Source organism: Felis catus, chromosome C1 (genome assembly GCF_018350175.1).
Source record: "Felis catus isolate Fca126 chromosome C1, F.catus_Fca126_mat1.0, whole genome shotgun sequence".
Lineage (NCBI taxonomy): Eukaryota > Metazoa > Chordata > Mammalia > Carnivora > Felidae > Felis > Felis catus.
In genome coordinates, this window is record NC_058375.1 from 35,272,759 (window position 1) to 35,287,196 (window position 14,438).

The window sequence follows — 14,438 nt, forward strand, 5'->3', positions numbered from 1 at the left end:
CGGATACCCAGCCCCCTTCGGACTTCAGCATAAGCCCCGAAGGATGGGGAAAGAAAGAGACCTCCATTAAAGGGACTCTCGGTCACCAGGGCGTGGGGCTAGGGGTACGGAGAAACGGCTGCTCCCTACATGCTTGGTGCCTACCAGCAGAGTTGCCTCTTTAAGGCTTGGGTAGGAGGCTGGGTCTGAACTTGCGTTGGGTGGGAGGACGAGCTTCTTGGTGACGTAAGACCTGAGGAGGGGCGTGCCTTCTGAGTGACTCGTCGCCTGGAAGGGGGCGGGCTCTTAATGACGAAACTCCGGGGAGGAGACAGGCGTTCATTGATAAAAACGCCGGGCTCCCTCGGGCGCGAGCGCAGCGTAGCAAATCCAGGCAGTGCCACGCGCGGCCCGGGCCTGGCGGAACAGAAACAAGCCGGGCCCGCGCTGCGACGCACCGCCTGCATGGAGCCCGCCGCCGGCTTCCTATCCCCGCGTCCCTTCCCGCGTGCTGCCGCCCCGCCCGCGCCCCCTGCCGGGCCCGGGCCGCCTGAGAATGCCTCGCCGGGACCTGATCTGGAGATGCTGGCCGGACCACCGGCGCCGGACTCAGGGCGCCTCATCACCGACCCGCGCAGCGGCCGCACCTACTTCAAAGGCCGCCTGTTGGGCAAGGTGAACTGGTGGGGTGGAGTGCTAGCGAGGGGCGGGGGGTCTTGCCGACCTTCTGGACGGCGCCTGCTGGGGCGGGGGCGCTTGTCCTCAGCGCGGGGACGCGGGACGCTTGTCCTCGGCGCGGGGACGCTTGCCCTCAGTGCGGGGACGTCTGCGGGCCAGACTTGGCTATCCTGGAGCGCTCTGCCTGATGCCCCCTTCCCAACAGGGGGGCTTTGCCCGCTGCTACGAGGCCACTGACACGGAGACCGGCAACGCCTACGCTGTCAAAGTCATCTCACAGAGCCGCATCACCAAGCCGCATCAACGCGAGAAGGTGGGCCCCAGGCCCAGCGGATCAGGGGTGGGGTGGGGACAGTAGTGAGGGAGCCCTTGAAGGATGACCACCCCGCGCCCCCATTGCAGATCCTAAATGAGATTGAGCTGCACCGCGGCCTGCAGCACCGCCACATCGTGCGTTTCTCACACCACTTTGAGGATGCTGACAACATATACATTTTCCTGGAGCTCTGCAGCCGAAAGGTGAGCGATGACAATGGGAGTGGGAGAGAGAAAGGGGCCTTGAGACCCAAAGCTGGAGCCCTGTCTCTTCCTTCAGCGAGCACAGTTGGAGGGAGGGTCAAAGAGGGCGGGCCAGGGGCTGAAGCAGTGGCTCTCTGCAGTCCCTGGCCCACATCTGGAAGGCCCGGCACACCCTGTTGGAGCCAGAGGTGCGCTACTACCTGCGCCAGATCCTTTCTGGACTCAAGTACTTGCACCAGCGGGGCATCCTGCATCGAGACCTCAAGCTGGGTGAGAATCCTGGGCCAGCAGGATTGGGGTTTGAGGACGCAGAGAGAAAGGAGTCTGACACGCCTCTTTCCCCCTGTTCAGGAAATTTTTTTATCACTGAGAACATGGAACTGAAGATGGGGGACTTTGGGTTGGCAACCCGGTTGGAACCCCCGGAACATAGGAAGAAGTGAGTGTTTGAGGAGAGGGGTGGCCACAGTCTGTGTGATACAGATGACGTGCGTGACAGACAGTGAGTTTGTATGTGGGAGGCATGATGACTGACTGATGTGTGTGTGTGATAGATGGGGAAGGATGACGGTTGTTTGTGTGTGGGGGAAGATGGAGGTGGCAGCCACGACTGGTGGAAAGGCTGAGGGTCCTGTTGGTGTTTGAATCCCTGAGACAGATGAGGATGTAAGGATTCTTGGAGATGTTTGATCCTGTGTGTGGCTGGGGGAAGGTGACATAAGCAATGTGTGTGTGAGACAGACCGAGTGTGGGAATAGCAGGACATGACATCCTGTGTAAGAAGACCCTGCTGTGGCCATGATGACTGGGTGTGAGTGACAACAGATAGCATGTGTGACAGAGGAGTGTTTTGGGGCAATATGACAGCTGGTGTTGGTGTGTGTGTGGCACAGACCATAGGAGGTGACAGCCTGTGTGGGTGTCTGACAGACGGGAGTGGGGGAAGGAGGAAAGGATCAGTGATGGACTCTGCTGGCCTTGGAGGAGGGAGCTGGGTTGGGGGTCAGGGCCTTCCCCCCCCGCCCCCACGCCACCCCCCATCATCCTGCAGAGCAGCTGAGCAGCTGGGCCAGGCGGGTGGGCGGGGACTCAGCTGCCATCTCCAGCATCCATTGTCCCAGGACAAGCAGGAGTTCTCTGGCCTTTGGTGACAGGCAGCTGCTTTGTCTGGACTCACAGTGGGGGCAGGGATGAGGGTGGGGGGTGGCTAGCCAGGCTGGGTCTGAACCTTCTCCTCTCTTCCTACTCCTTTTCAGAACCATCTGTGGCACCCCCAATTATGTGGCTCCAGAAGTGCTGCAAAGACAGGGCCATGGCCCCGAGGCAGACGTGTGGTCCCTGGGCTGTGTTATGTGAGTCCCAGGGTCGTCTACACACTGGTGGGTGCACGCATGGGGTGTACCTTCCACTTTACTCCTGACCCCCCCTTATCTCTACCTCACAGGTACACACTGCTGTGTGGGAGTCCCCCCTTTGAGACAGTTGACTTGAAGGAGACCTATCGCTGCATCAAACAGGTTCACTACACACTGCCTGCCAGCCTCTCACTGCCTGCCCGGCAGCTCCTGGCTGCCATCCTTCGAGCCTCGCCCCAAGACCGCCCCTCAATTGACCAGATCCTGCGCCATGACTTCTTTACCAAGGTCTGTGGCTCCCCAAAGTCAAGTCTGCATATTCCCAGGGATTCAATGGGGGGTAGGTGACAGGGCCCCTAGGACCTCCCTTCTCTGCTCACATGACTTCCCTCCTCAGGGCTACACCCCCGACCGGCTCCCTGTCAGCAGCTGTGTGACAGTCCCAGACCTGATACCCCTTAACCCAGCTAGGATTCTGTTTGTCAAAGTTACCAAGAGCCTCTTTGGCAGGAAGAAGAAGAGTGAGTCTGCGATGTCAGTGGGTTTGAGGGTATAAAGTGACAGGGGGGCTTGTTACATATATTGTGGGGGCATGAGTGTGAGTGCCTTTGAACCCCTGGAGAGAGCATGTGCCCATTTGTATCATCCCTACAGGAAGCCTGCGGGGTGGGCAGGATACTGAGGGCTATATCTTCCCCCACCCAGGTAAGAACCATCCTGAGGAGCGGGACGAGGTCTCCTGTTTGGTGAATGGCCTCACTCGGACGTCCATTGGCCATCAAGATGCCAGGCCTGAGGTGAGGTACTCACGTGGGTAGTGTTTCCTGACTCACTCTCACCCTAGCAGCTGCAGGAAGCCTGGGATAAAAGAAGCTAGTGAAGCATCTAGCCTCATGGTAGCCTAATTGGCTGTGTCTCATTAGCCAGACAGGGCTGACCTGGAGTGCCCTGGCTGCCAGGGCAAGGCTGGGCCATGGACTCTCAAGAATTTGGATTTTGAGGCCTATCTCACTTCCTTCTCCTACCCAACCATCCAGGCTCCAGCAGCTTCTGGTCCAGCACCCCTCAGCTTGGTAGAGACGGCACCTGAGGACAGCTCACCCCGTGGGACACTGGCAAGCAGTGGAGATGGTGAGGAGCCAGGAGGATGAGAAGTGTTAGAAGTTTCTGGGGCTGAGACCAGGGACCAGAGGGAAGGAGTGGTCAGAGGTCAGTGGTCATGGCCTGTGTCCTGGGGAACTAATGCCTAATTCTCAGTGCCCTGTTTCCTTTAGGGTTTGAAGAAGGTCTGACTGTGGCCACAGTGGTGGAGTCAGCCCTCTGTGCTCTGAGAAACTGCCTGGCCTTCATGCCCCCAGGTGAGATTGGGGTATGGTATGGGTGAATGGTGGTGGGAGTTCTTTGGCTGCCATGTTGGGAACAGATCCTCACTCCTTCCTCTTCCATGACAGCGGAACAGAACCCAGCTCCCCTTGCACAGCCAGAGCCTCTGGTATGGGTCAGCAAGTGGGTTGACTACTCCAACAAATTTGGCTTTGGGTATCAACTGTCCAGCCGCCGTGTGGCTGTGCTTTTCAACAATGGCACACATATGGCCCTTTCAGCCAACAGAAAGTAAGTGCTGTTATGGAGTGTCTTGTATCCAGGCCATTGTGCCCAGCAGTTGTGTGCTTCTGCACTTGGGTGTCCTGGGGTCTCTCGGGGAGGGGCATCAGTGCGAGGTTCTCTCTGACCTCTTGTCTCCTCTCCTGTAGGACTGTGCACTACAACCCTACCAGCACAAAACACTTCTCTTTCTCTGTGGGTGCTGTGCCTCGGGCCCTGCAGCCTCAGCTTGGTGTCCTACGATATTTTGCCTCCTACATGGAGCAGCGTCTCATGAAGGTGTGTGGACTGGAGTGGGGCACATTGAGGACTAACACAACCTGATCCCTTCCTATTCCCCTTGGCAGGAGTGGCTGGGGGACTAAGAGCTAGAGGCTGGACCTCTAAAGGAGACATTAATGGGGAGGGGCCTGACTAGTGTCAGACAAATAACCTGCTCCTGCTCCCAGGGTGGTGATCTGCCCAGTGTGGAAGAAGTGGAGATGCCTGTCCCCCCACTCTTGCTGCAGTGGGTCAAGACTGATCAGGCCCTACTCATGCTGTTTAGTGATGGTACTGTCCAGGTAAGAACCCCTCCTGGAGTTGGGGGCAAGGTCTAGGAGGCCCACTATGCTGGGGAAAGAAACTGGACCTGGGGCCTAGGCCCTGATCAATGCTACCCTTCTGTGCATAGGTGAACTTCTATGGCGACCACACCAAACTGATCCTCAGTGGCTGGGAGCCCCTGCTTGTGACTTTTGTGGCCCGCAATCGCAGTGCTTGCACTTACCTCGCTTCCCACCTTCGGCAGCTGGGCTGTTCTCCGGACCTGCGGCAGCGGCTCCGCTATGCTCTGCGTCTGCTCCGGGACCGCTGCCCAGCCTAGGCCCCAACCTGCAGAGCAGGCCTTGACCTAAAGCCTCAGGGCTGAGGCCTGTGCCTGTAAGGCTCTGGCCTTTGCCTCTGTGGGCCTCCCTGTCCCTTCGGTGCCTCACTGGGGGCTGTGGGCCGAATCCCCCAGGGAATCAGGGACCAGCTTTACTGCGGTTGGAGTCTGCCTGTCTCGGCAGCCTCCTACCCCTTCTCCAAGAAAAGCCTGAGCCTTAGTCCCCAGCTAGGGGACGTTATTTATGGACCACTTTTATTTATTGACAGACATTTATTTATTGGGATTGAGCCCCAGGGAGGGCCTCCTCCTGGGATAATAAACCGTTTTTGCATAACTTGGAGGCCTCTTCACTCGTAGTAGAGCCCATGGACCACGGCCACGGCGAAGAGCGAGGCGTTGGTGAAGGCGGCGGAGGCCAGACCATCGCATTCGGTGTCCCAGAGTGCGCGGCTGACCACGTGCACGCCCTGGCCGGCGCGCGGCCCCAGCACCACGCTGCACACTAGCTTGTAGCGCGGGGGACTGATCTCACGCAGGCGCACGCGTACCAACTCGCACAGCTCCTGAGCCAGAGGCCCGGCCTCTGCACCCGAGTAGCACGCATTGTGCAGCCTCGCCGCCAGCGCTGCCTCCAGGGCGCACTGTAAGCGCGAGGCTTCCCAGCGCTCCCCTGGCGCTGGCTCTGTGCGGTAGGAGGGTGCCACCTGACGCACGGGCGCTAGGGGCAACCCAGAGAAGCTAACCCTGGAGCCCAAAAGAGGAACTGGGCCCAGAGATGGTCGCCGACCCCCAGGACCCACGCCTGGTCCGGCCAGCGAGTTGCGGCGTGAGAAGGACGAGGCTGGGCCCAGCACAGAGCCGCGGCGGGAGGCCGGGCCCAGACTTGCTAGTCGGGCCTCTTCAATACTGGGCAGGTGGCCTGGAGGCCTCACCGGTGATAGTTTCAGCCCGGGGTCTTTGGTAGTATCCTCCTCCTGGCGTCCTGGGGGCACAGACCTGCCAGCCATGGACCTGCCGGCTAGAAGACCCACACATAGACGGGATGGCCTAAACTGGCCGTCTGTACCACATCCAGTCTTTCACTCCGTGATAAGGGTTTTTACCCCCTAACCCCTTCTTACCTGTGTTTTTGGGACAGGTGAATCAAATTGTCCCCAGCTGCGTGGATTCCTAGGTGCTTAGAGGATTAAGGGCTGTTAGGGACATAAGCGATGCTGCTCAGACTATCATCTTGGGGTTGCCCCTGTCCCCTTGAGCTCCACTTTCCCCTGGGCACTATGGAGGTTTGCTAAGTGAGCTCTAAATAAATACACCTCCTTTTCTCTCTTCCACCTGACTTCTCCAGCAGAAGGGAGATGAACCTCCCCTTTGTTTTCCTCAGCCTAGATAGTGGTGCCTCAAACCCCTAACCAGAGGGAGACACAGACCAACTCCTTCAACCCCACAGATCCTTTTAGCCCTGTGTCTAGAATCCAGACACCTTCGACCCCTACCTGCTTCTAGCGTGGCTGGCACAAAGATCTCTCCTACAATTGGTTCAGGCTGGATGGAGGCAGGTGACTCAGGAAGCTCCTTCCACCCTCTCCAGTTGGCCTCTGGCCCTACCTCCAGAATTAGTTCTGGGATGAATGCCCTCTTCTCCCGAAACTCCCACAGGAAACTGAGTCACCTGCAGCCTTTGGCCTCCAAACTCTCTCCTAGCTCCACAGCCCTTCCTCACCCAGCTGGCCTGACTGGCAGACGGGAAGGTAATGGCCCCTTGTGTTGTGGAGTTGCCCTGGGTTACTGGGAAGGCACTCCTGTTTTTTGGTTTCCTCCTTCCAGTCCTGGCTCTGGCTTAACTTGGAAGTGTTACTACACAGTACATGCTGTGTGCGGGGTGCCTGGGTCATCAGGCAAGAGGAGATAACAGGGGCCTAGAACCCCTGTACTGAGGGGGCAGATGTAGAGAGGGGCTCTGGTCAGAAAGGTATTCCCCTACACCAGGACTCTTGAGCCACTGTCCATTTCTCCCCTTCTGAAGGCTGGCTCTGAAGCTGTGAGCAAGTTGCAGAGGCCTGGTGTATGGGGAGACCTTGAGGCTGTAGGGGTGGCTGTTCAGGAATCAGGATCTTCCCCCACAGGAAGAAGAACGTCATGGCTCTATCCTCTCCCCATTAGCCTCAACAAGGACAAACATTTCCGCTCTCTGTGCAGAGCTGGGGTGGGGTTTGGATGACTTCCTCAGCTCAGGGCTGTGTGCAGGGGGAGGGGAGACCCATCAGCCCTGCTGGTGGGAGCCGACCTGATGCAACAGTGGTGACTAGACTTGGCAGTGAACCAGAGTCCAGCCTCCTGACCCCTGCTGACCCAAGTGCTCTGGAGCTTGTCTCCAGCTGGCCACACCTCTGCTGTGCCCTAGTGCCTAGAGTGCCAACCCCCTGTGGTTGCATTTTAGGGATGCCAGAGGCCATGACGCTTCTGTCAGAGCTGACACCTCCTCACCTGACCTCCTTCTGGGAGGGACAGGACTGCCCCCTCCCAGACAAGCCAGTCTGGGCCCTGAAAGCTCCATGAGGGTGAGGAATTTCCCTATTGAGGGGGGTTTCCCAGGCCTGGCTAACCTGATCCTGACCCTGTGCGCATGTGAGGGAAGGAGTAGGAGGGTCAGGGAGTTTGAACTCTGAATCCAAGGCAGGCAGGGGTCTGGGTGTTAAGACCCTCTACTAAGCTTCCTGCCCCTCTGAGGGCTGAAGTTTTCCCTGGGCCTGTGGAAGATGGGTGGGGCCTCTCAAGCTGAGCTCCAGTTTCCGTGGAAACCCACAGGCTTCCCACCCACTGCTGCCTGGGCAGGCTCCCAGCTGGGGCCTCATGCTCTGCCAGCCTCTCCTCCCCAGTCCAGTCTGCTCCACCCTCAGCCCGTCTTGGCCCCTTCCCTGACTCTCCATCCCCAAGCCCAGCCTCTGGCCTCTTCCATTAGGCTCTAATGCCTTCTTAAGGAACCTGGGCCTCTCCTGCCCCATCCCTAAACTTCAGCTTCTCAGCAAACAGGCTTCCCAAGCTCCTGCCCCTCCCTCTCAGGCCTTTCTAGCCTCCTTACCAGCTCCCAGGCCTAGCCAGGCCTCCTGCTCCTGCCCACCTATCACCTCCCACAGACCAACAGACAACAGGTCTCCTAGGCTATTCTGTCCTCTTGCTCCCCTGCCCCACCCCACCCATGGAGACCCCAGGACTGGTTGTGCACGGGGAGGCTGCACCCTTTTCCACAGCACTCCGAAGCCTTCTCAACAATCCCCAATACAGGTGAGGGGGTGGGCCCTGTCTGTGGGATTTCCTTAGCTGGCTCTGCTGGGTCCCATGACTCTGAGGAAGCCTTGGGTACAGAAGAGGTGGAGATGACCCTCCTCCCTGGTGAACTCAGTCTGGGGAAGTCAAGTGTGGAGAATGGCTACAGGTTACAACACTCAGTGTCCATGATGTCTTGAGAGCCAGAAGTGGGGGCGGGGGGAGAAGAGGGGGAGGCAGTGGGGGCTGGAGCCCGGAGCAACTGGTATGACTTTGGGCAAAGGCCTTCTCTTGTGGATTTGGGTTCCTGGCAGAGAGGAGCCCTTTGCCCCCTGGATCTTGAGAGATGGGATGTGACTTGAGTCCCTCCCTGGGAGGCAGAGGAGCAGATGACCCTGTTCTGGGAACTGGGGATTCACAAGAGGAACAAAACTCAAGGGATTGAGCCAGAGTTTCCGGCAGGAAGCAGTTCAAGGGTGCTGCCTAGGGCTCACTGCACAGGATGCTAGTGGTGTCTGAAACCAGGGATAGAATATGGGGGCAGGGCTGGTCAGGAGAACTAGAATGTAGCTTTCTGTCCCCACTGCCTCCCTAAGGGTTGAGGACTCCCATGACCCTACTGCTTTGGGGATTACAGTCTGGTCTGAGTAGTGGGAACCCCTGGCCTTGGACCTGGGACTAGGAGGCTCCAGAAGCCCAAGCTTCATTTCCTGCCTCCTACCCTCTATGCTGTTGGGAGGCCCAGAGGCTGGGGCCGGAAGTGGTTGTGAAGATGGAAAATGTGGTCTGGTCTCATGATGGTGCGTTGCTGCCATGTCTATCTGCAGCCAGTGCACTCTGCACCCCCGCTCCCCCACCCCCTCCTGCCTGGAGGAGGCTGAAAAAGGCTGAGTTTGCAGTCTATGGAGGAGGAGCCAAGAAGAGCTTCCCTTACCTCAAGAGTCAGGCTGGGGAGAAGAGGGGTATGTAAGATCAATCTTGCATCAGCCTTGGTGTCCCCTCAGTGATCAAGTATAGCCACCTCCTCTAAGACCTGAGGGTTTGGGATTACTATCCCATTTCATGGATGAGAAACCTGAAATTCAAAGGTATAAGTCACTTGCCTGAGGCACTATGGGATGAAGCTAGGACTAGAATCCAGGCCTGTGTGTATACTCCAGACCATTGGCTGGAAGGACTAAGCCCTGTCCCTTATATGACAGATAAGGAAATGAAAGCTCAGAGTAGGCAAAGGCAAAGCCTAGAGTTATATCCAAGACTCTGGCCTCTTCTTCCCTGGCTCTCTCCTTCCCTTCCCACAGTGATGTTTGCTTTGTGGTCGGTCAAGAACGGCAGGAGGTGTTTGCCCACCGGTGCTTGTTGGCCTGTAGATGCAACTTCTTCCAACGACTTCTGGGTCCAAAGCTGGGCTCTGGCATGCCTAGCCCCGTGGTGCTAAGCACTGTGCCAGCTGAGGCCTTCCTGGCAGTGCTGGAGTTCCTGTACACCAACAGCGTCAGGCTGCACCGCCACTCTGTGAGCCTGTTGGGCAAGGGTGTGGATGAGAGAGGGAGGGGGAGGGGCAGGAGACACTCCCTTCCACATCCCTTCTACTTTGCAGGTGCTGGAGGTGCTGACCGCGGCTATAGAATATGGGCTGGAGGAACTGCGAGAGGTAGGTTTATATGGCAGACCCTTGTCTCATTTCTCTTGCTTCTTATGGGCTCAGATCACACCCTGCCTCACACACACTCTGGCCTGGAGAGGAACGTGTTCCAACACAGAAGTATGGATATCTCTCTGTGTAAATAGGCATTATGTGTGCCTATGTGCAATGGATATGTACATGCCCTGTGTGTGCTGTGGGGGCATATGGCGGGGGTTATGGCTGGTGCCATAGATGCCAGGATAAATCAGCCTTGATCCTTGTTCTTCAAAGAGAGATAGACACATGAAAACTCTTAACCCAGGGGCATAAGAAGTGTGATAAATGAGGGTATATGGTGCTGAGACTCTACAGAGGGTCTCTCTAGTCTTGCCATAGGGGAGAAAGGAAGGGAAGACTTCTTGGAAGGGGAAACATTTGTGTTAGATCAAGTAGAATAGGTAGAGGTTTGCTCAGAGGGGGAGTGGAAAAGGTGGCATTCTAGTCACAGAGGCACAAAAGGAGCTAGTGAGCCATTTAGTGTGGCTGGACTAAGTGTGAGAGGAGAGAGACAGATGAGATGAGATTGGAGACAGTGCCGGGGGCTAAATCATACTGGACCTTAAAAAATTTGGACTTTTTTTTTACTCAGAGGGCATGGAAATTCATTGGAAGTTTCAGGTAAGGGAGTGAGGATTTGGAGCTAAGAGGATAAGTGATTGGGAGAGATGGGAAGGGCTCCACAGTCCAATGGGGATGAGAGGCAGTGGCAGCCCATGACTTTAAGAGAAGTGGAACTGGCATGACCCAGTGCTTTTCTGGATGTGAAAGTGAGAAGGAGAGGTCATGGGTGAAATTCAAGTTTCTGGTTAAAACAAAAAGGTCTTTGAGTCAGGAGTGACACAAGATAAGTGTCCTCAGAGAAGGAGAGTGGATTTTCACGTGGCTTTCATCTAGTTTCATTTGTGGGGAATGTGCTAGAAGGTAGACTGCTGGACCCAAAGTAGGCTGCTAGTGTCCAGTCCCTTCAGGCTTGCCAAATCTCAGACCCTGGTGATTTCTTGCCTCTCTTGGTCTGGGAGGTCACCTTGGGCATGTGGCTGCTTAGGAGCCCGGGTGGCTCACTGCTTCTGAGGATGGGGTCTTGGAGGGGGAGACACCTTGGCACAACCTGCTTTCATTTCTGTTCCCAGCTGTGCCTGGAGTTTGTGGTGAAGGTGCTGGATGTGGAACTGGTTTGTGAGGCCTTGCAGGTGGGTGTTCTAGACAGGCTTGCAGTTAGTCCTCGGTGTGGAGGACTGGACTACAATGGTCTCTCCAGCCTCCAACCTGATGGCCTTCATCCTGTTCCTAGGTTGCTGTAACCTTTGGCCTGGGACCGCTGCAGGAGCGTTGCATAGCCTTCATAGAGGCCCACAGCCAGGTATCGCTCCCCATCTTCATAGTCTCAATCCCTCAGACCTCATTCTGCTCCTCCCTGACCCATTCGTGGACCCACAGGAGGCGCTCCGGACCCGCGGGTTCCTGGAGCTGTCGGCGCCAGCGTTGCTGTCCCTGTTGCGCAGCGACAAGCTCCGCGTGGACGAGGCTGAGCTCGTTCTGGCGGCCAGGAGCTGGGCACGCGTGGGTGCGGTGAGCGGGGGTACTAAAGGGACCCTGGGTTGGCGTGCGGAAGGAGGCTTGGGGCGCAGGAACACGGCAAGCCGGAGGCGGGGCAGGTGCTCCTGCCTGTCCAGGCTTAGGGCTGGCGTTCGCAGGCTGTGCTGGAGCGGCCGGTGGCGGAGGTGGCGGCCCCGGTGGTGCGGGAGCTGAGACTGGCTTTGCTGGCCCCGGCGGAGCTGAGTGCCCTGGAAGAGCAGAACCAGCGGGAGCCGCTCATCCCGGTGCGGACGCGGGGAACCAAGCTCAGATCCGCTCAGCAGCGTGGGGGAAAAGCGCGAGGGTGGGGGTGGGGGGCTCGGCCCAGGGTCTGCCGGGTGAGGGGGTATTGCAGGACTGCCGTGACCGGCCTTCCCCTGCAGGTGGAGCAGATCGTAGAGGCGTGGAAATGCCACGCTCTGCGAAGAGGGGATGCGGCCCGGGGCGCCCCGTGCCGCCGCCGGAGGGGAACCCTGCCCCGGGAGCATCACTGCTTTCTGGACCTGCCCTTTAAGTGACCAAAGGCCGCGGTTTGCAAGGAATTCTGGGCCTGTCCCAAGCTACAACTCCCGACGTGCCTAGTGCTCGGAGCCGACTTCCGCCCCCAGCATGCCCTGCGAGCCGGGCGCTGGAAGAGCGACTGTCGCCCGGCTCTGCGCCCTGTGGGTGGGGCTCTGGGGGTGGGGAGTGGGTGTGGGCTTGGGCGGGGCCCAAAAGCGATTTCCCTTACACTTTACTCTGACTCTACCCTGGCCCTCTGGCCGCGCAGGCCTGCCGCGTTTACTTTTATAATCCCCACGTTTTTCGGCTCAACTCCCTCTTTAATTCCAGAGCTACCTCCTAGAGAGCGCTCTCTAAATGCCCCACAGACACCTCAGACTCAATCCAAAATTGGGCTGCCTCATCTTTCCCCAGTTCTGCCCCCATCGTGTTTCTCATCTCTGTGAGTGTCTAAGCCAGAAACCTGCATCTCAGCTTTGCCTTGTTCTTCATCCTCACATCTGCCTCCCGTGACTTCTGCCTTCTAAGACACTGAAGGGTAGTAAAATGTGCCAATCCAAAATACGCCTCTTTGAGCTAAGGATTATTTTAAGCTGATTATTTTGAGAAAAAGTGGAAGCTCTGGAAACAATAGAATTTACCCTTTTGTAAGGGAAATTTATAATTAAAAAGGGAATCTCCATTAGTAAGGGCGTCTCCTCCGTACCAGGAAAAGAAGGATGATCAACTCACAAGATTTTAGTGGAGAAGGCACCCACTGAAATCTGCTTAACAAGCCTTACCTTATGTACTGTTTTTCCTGGTAGCATTCTCCTAACTGTCCTCCCTACACTTTTCTTTCATCCTTAACTGAAGATGGTCTTTCAGCAGGTATTTTAGACCACCTCAGGGAGTTACTCATTTTTCCCTGGGTATCTCCCATGTACACAAGAGGTATACATATTAATAAACTTGTTTTTCTTTTGTTAATCTGTCTCTTATTACAAGGGTCTCAGCCAAGACTTCATAGAGTAGAAGGAAAATTATTTTTTCTCCCCTATGAGATCTTTCCAGTTGGTTCAGTTCTCTTCACTTTAGTTCACCCAGTACCATGTTAAGAATTAATGCAACAGGCTCTTGCTAGTCTTTCTGCCTCCACACCAGCCATGCCCCTCTTCGTGCCATTTCCCACACTGCAGCCAGACTTAAGATTATCAGCCGTACTACCCTTATTAAGCCCCCAACATCCCCATTGCTCAGACAAAATACACTATTTCACTTTCAGGACACTCTGAATTACTAGTGGTTCCAAATGTTAGCAACTCTTCTCTCAACAACTACCTTTGCATAAAGTCACTGGTTCTGAAGGCAGTAGTCCTCTGGCTGCACAGTCATTCTCTTGGTTACTGATGACTCCCCATGCTACAGATGCAGTTTTGGAGTGATGGTGGGGTCTGGAGCCAATGGCCAAGAAAGAATGGTTGAGTGCAAAAAGGTGATTTTAAAGCATGGGGACAGGACCAGTGGGCAGGAAGAGCTGTATGTGTGTGTGTGTGGGGGGGGGGGGGGGTTGTGAGGAGTGATTGATTATATACTTAGGGGTTGGGGGAAGTAAAGGCCAGAGGAAGTTTCCAGAAGGACTTTCATATGCTAATCATATGCCAAAGATGGCTCAGTTGGTTGAACTTCCCACTTGGGCTCAGGTCATGATCTCATGGTCTGTGAGTTCAAGCCACGCATCGGGCTCTGTGCTGACAGCTCAGAGCCTGAAGCCTGCTTTGGATTCTATATCTCCCTCTCTCTCTCACCCTCTCCCGTTCAAGCTCTCTCTCTGTCTCAAAAATAAATAAACATTAAAAAAAATTTAAAAAAAAAAAGACACACAGGATCCTGGAGGCCTTGCTCTTGTCAAGCTAAGGTTGTTTTTTTCCCTCTAGCAAAACATTAACATTAAGACAGTAGGGAGTTCCTGGAGGAATGTTAGAGTTGACCTGCCTCAAGAATTTGTCAAAGGGCTGCAGGTTATGAGGAAATTTAATTTTATCTACATTTCCTTCTGCCTTTGTTTCTCACATCACTACCTTTTTCATTCATTACACCCTTTGTCTTCCTGAGGATCTGAATCTCCCTAGACAAAGATCCCTGGGATTGGAGTGGTGCCTTATTCATTTCTTGTTTCTCCAGTCTCAGTCACATAATCAGTGCTCTGCAAATGTTCAGTGATTACGTTATTTCCTTATTTAAATGCTATTTTATTCCATAAAGAGTTTAAAAGAGCTATAAAACAAGATACTATCAATCTAAAATGAGGGACAGTTGATTAGTAGAAAATAAGGTTACACTTCTGTCTCAGGGATTTTATACAAAAATATGTTGCATATGAATTAAAGAAAGTTATTTGGCATTACTTCTCAAGACCGAAAATGTG

At 55.5% G+C, this 14,438-nt stretch overlaps 3 protein-coding genes across 10 annotated transcripts; 2 read left to right on the plus strand and 1 right to left on the minus strand.

Annotated features, from left to right (window-relative positions):
• Positions 1-45: 45 nt before the first annotated feature.
• Positions 46-5,338, plus strand: PLK3 (polo like kinase 3). Its single transcript, XM_003990024.4, has 15 exons — positions 46-654; positions 863-970; positions 1,060-1,176; positions 1,317-1,446; positions 1,528-1,615; positions 2,433-2,528; positions 2,621-2,819; positions 2,929-3,052; positions 3,237-3,328; positions 3,569-3,662; positions 3,806-3,889; positions 3,983-4,145; positions 4,286-4,415; positions 4,586-4,699; positions 4,810-5,338. Exons 1-15 carry the CDS (start codon positions 289-291, stop codon positions 4,999-5,001), a joined length of 2,097 nt encoding a protein of 698 aa, XP_003990073.3. The 5' UTR covers positions 46-288; the 3' UTR covers positions 5,002-5,338.
• Positions 5,339-5,351: 13 nt separating this feature from the next.
• On the minus strand, positions 5,352-6,639 carry DYNLT4 (dynein light chain Tctex-type 4). 2 transcript variants are annotated; one of them, XM_045035716.1, is made up of 3 exons: positions 6,498-6,639; positions 6,126-6,181; positions 5,352-6,022 (listed from the first exon to the last, which is right to left on the minus strand). In XM_045035716.1, exon 3 carries the CDS (start codon positions 6,009-6,011, stop codon positions 5,352-5,354), a length of 660 nt encoding a protein of 219 aa, XP_044891651.1. In that variant the 5' UTR covers positions 6,012-6,022; positions 6,126-6,181; positions 6,498-6,639. The 2 variants fall into 2 exon arrangements, with proteins under 2 accessions (XP_044891651.1, XP_044891650.1); XM_045035715.1 differs by having other exon boundaries at positions 6,126-6,197; positions 6,498-6,634.
• BTBD19 (BTB domain containing 19) lies at positions 5,720-13,000 on the plus strand. Of its 7 annotated transcripts, none has more exons than XM_045035713.1 (8): positions 7,248-8,286; positions 9,096-9,230; positions 9,570-9,783; positions 9,869-9,922; positions 11,086-11,145; positions 11,247-11,519; positions 11,650-11,775; positions 11,914-13,000. In XM_045035713.1, the coding sequence occupies exons 3-8, from the start codon at positions 9,685-9,687 to the stop codon at positions 12,046-12,048; spliced, it is 747 nt and encodes a 248-aa protein (XP_044891648.1). In that variant the 5' UTR covers positions 7,248-8,286; positions 9,096-9,230; positions 9,570-9,684; the 3' UTR covers positions 12,049-13,000. The 7 variants fall into 7 exon arrangements, with proteins under 7 accessions (XP_044891647.1, XP_044891648.1, XP_044891646.1 ...); XM_045035711.1 differs by lacking the exon at positions 9,096-9,230 and having other exon boundaries at positions 11,247-11,315; positions 11,393-11,519; XM_045035714.1 differs by lacking the exons at positions 9,096-9,230; positions 9,869-9,922 and adding an exon at positions 9,940-10,036 and having other exon boundaries at positions 11,066-11,145; positions 11,247-11,315; positions 11,393-11,524.
• Positions 13,001-14,438: the final 1,438 nt, after the last annotated feature.

Coding starts and splice junctions, on each gene's coding strand:
- PLK3 (XM_003990024.4), top strand. CDS start 289: ATGACGAAACTCCGGGGAGGAGACAGGCGTTCATTGATAAAAACGCCG. Junction 1,177..1,316: donor TGGAGCTCTGCAGCCGAAAG/GTGAGCGATGAC, acceptor GGCTCTCTGCAG/TCCCTGGCCCACATCTGGAA. Junction 1,447..1,527: donor GCATCGAGACCTCAAGCTGG/GTGAGAATCCTG, acceptor CCCCCTGTTCAG/GAAATTTTTTTATCACTGAG.
- DYNLT4 (XM_045035716.1), bottom strand. CDS start 6,011: ATGGCTGGCAGGTCTGTGCCCCCAGGACGCCAGGAGGAGGATACTACC.
- BTBD19 (XM_045035709.1), top strand. CDS start 8,201: ATGGAGACCCCAGGACTGGTTGTGCACGGGGAGGCTGCACCCTTTTCC. Junction 11,520..11,649: donor CAGGAGCTGGGCACGCGTGG/GTGCGGTGAGCG, acceptor TGGCGTTCGCAG/GCTGTGCTGGAGCGGCCGGT. Junction 11,776..11,913: donor AGCGGGAGCCGCTCATCCCG/GTGCGGACGCGG, acceptor CTTCCCCTGCAG/GTGGAGCAGATCGTAGAGGC.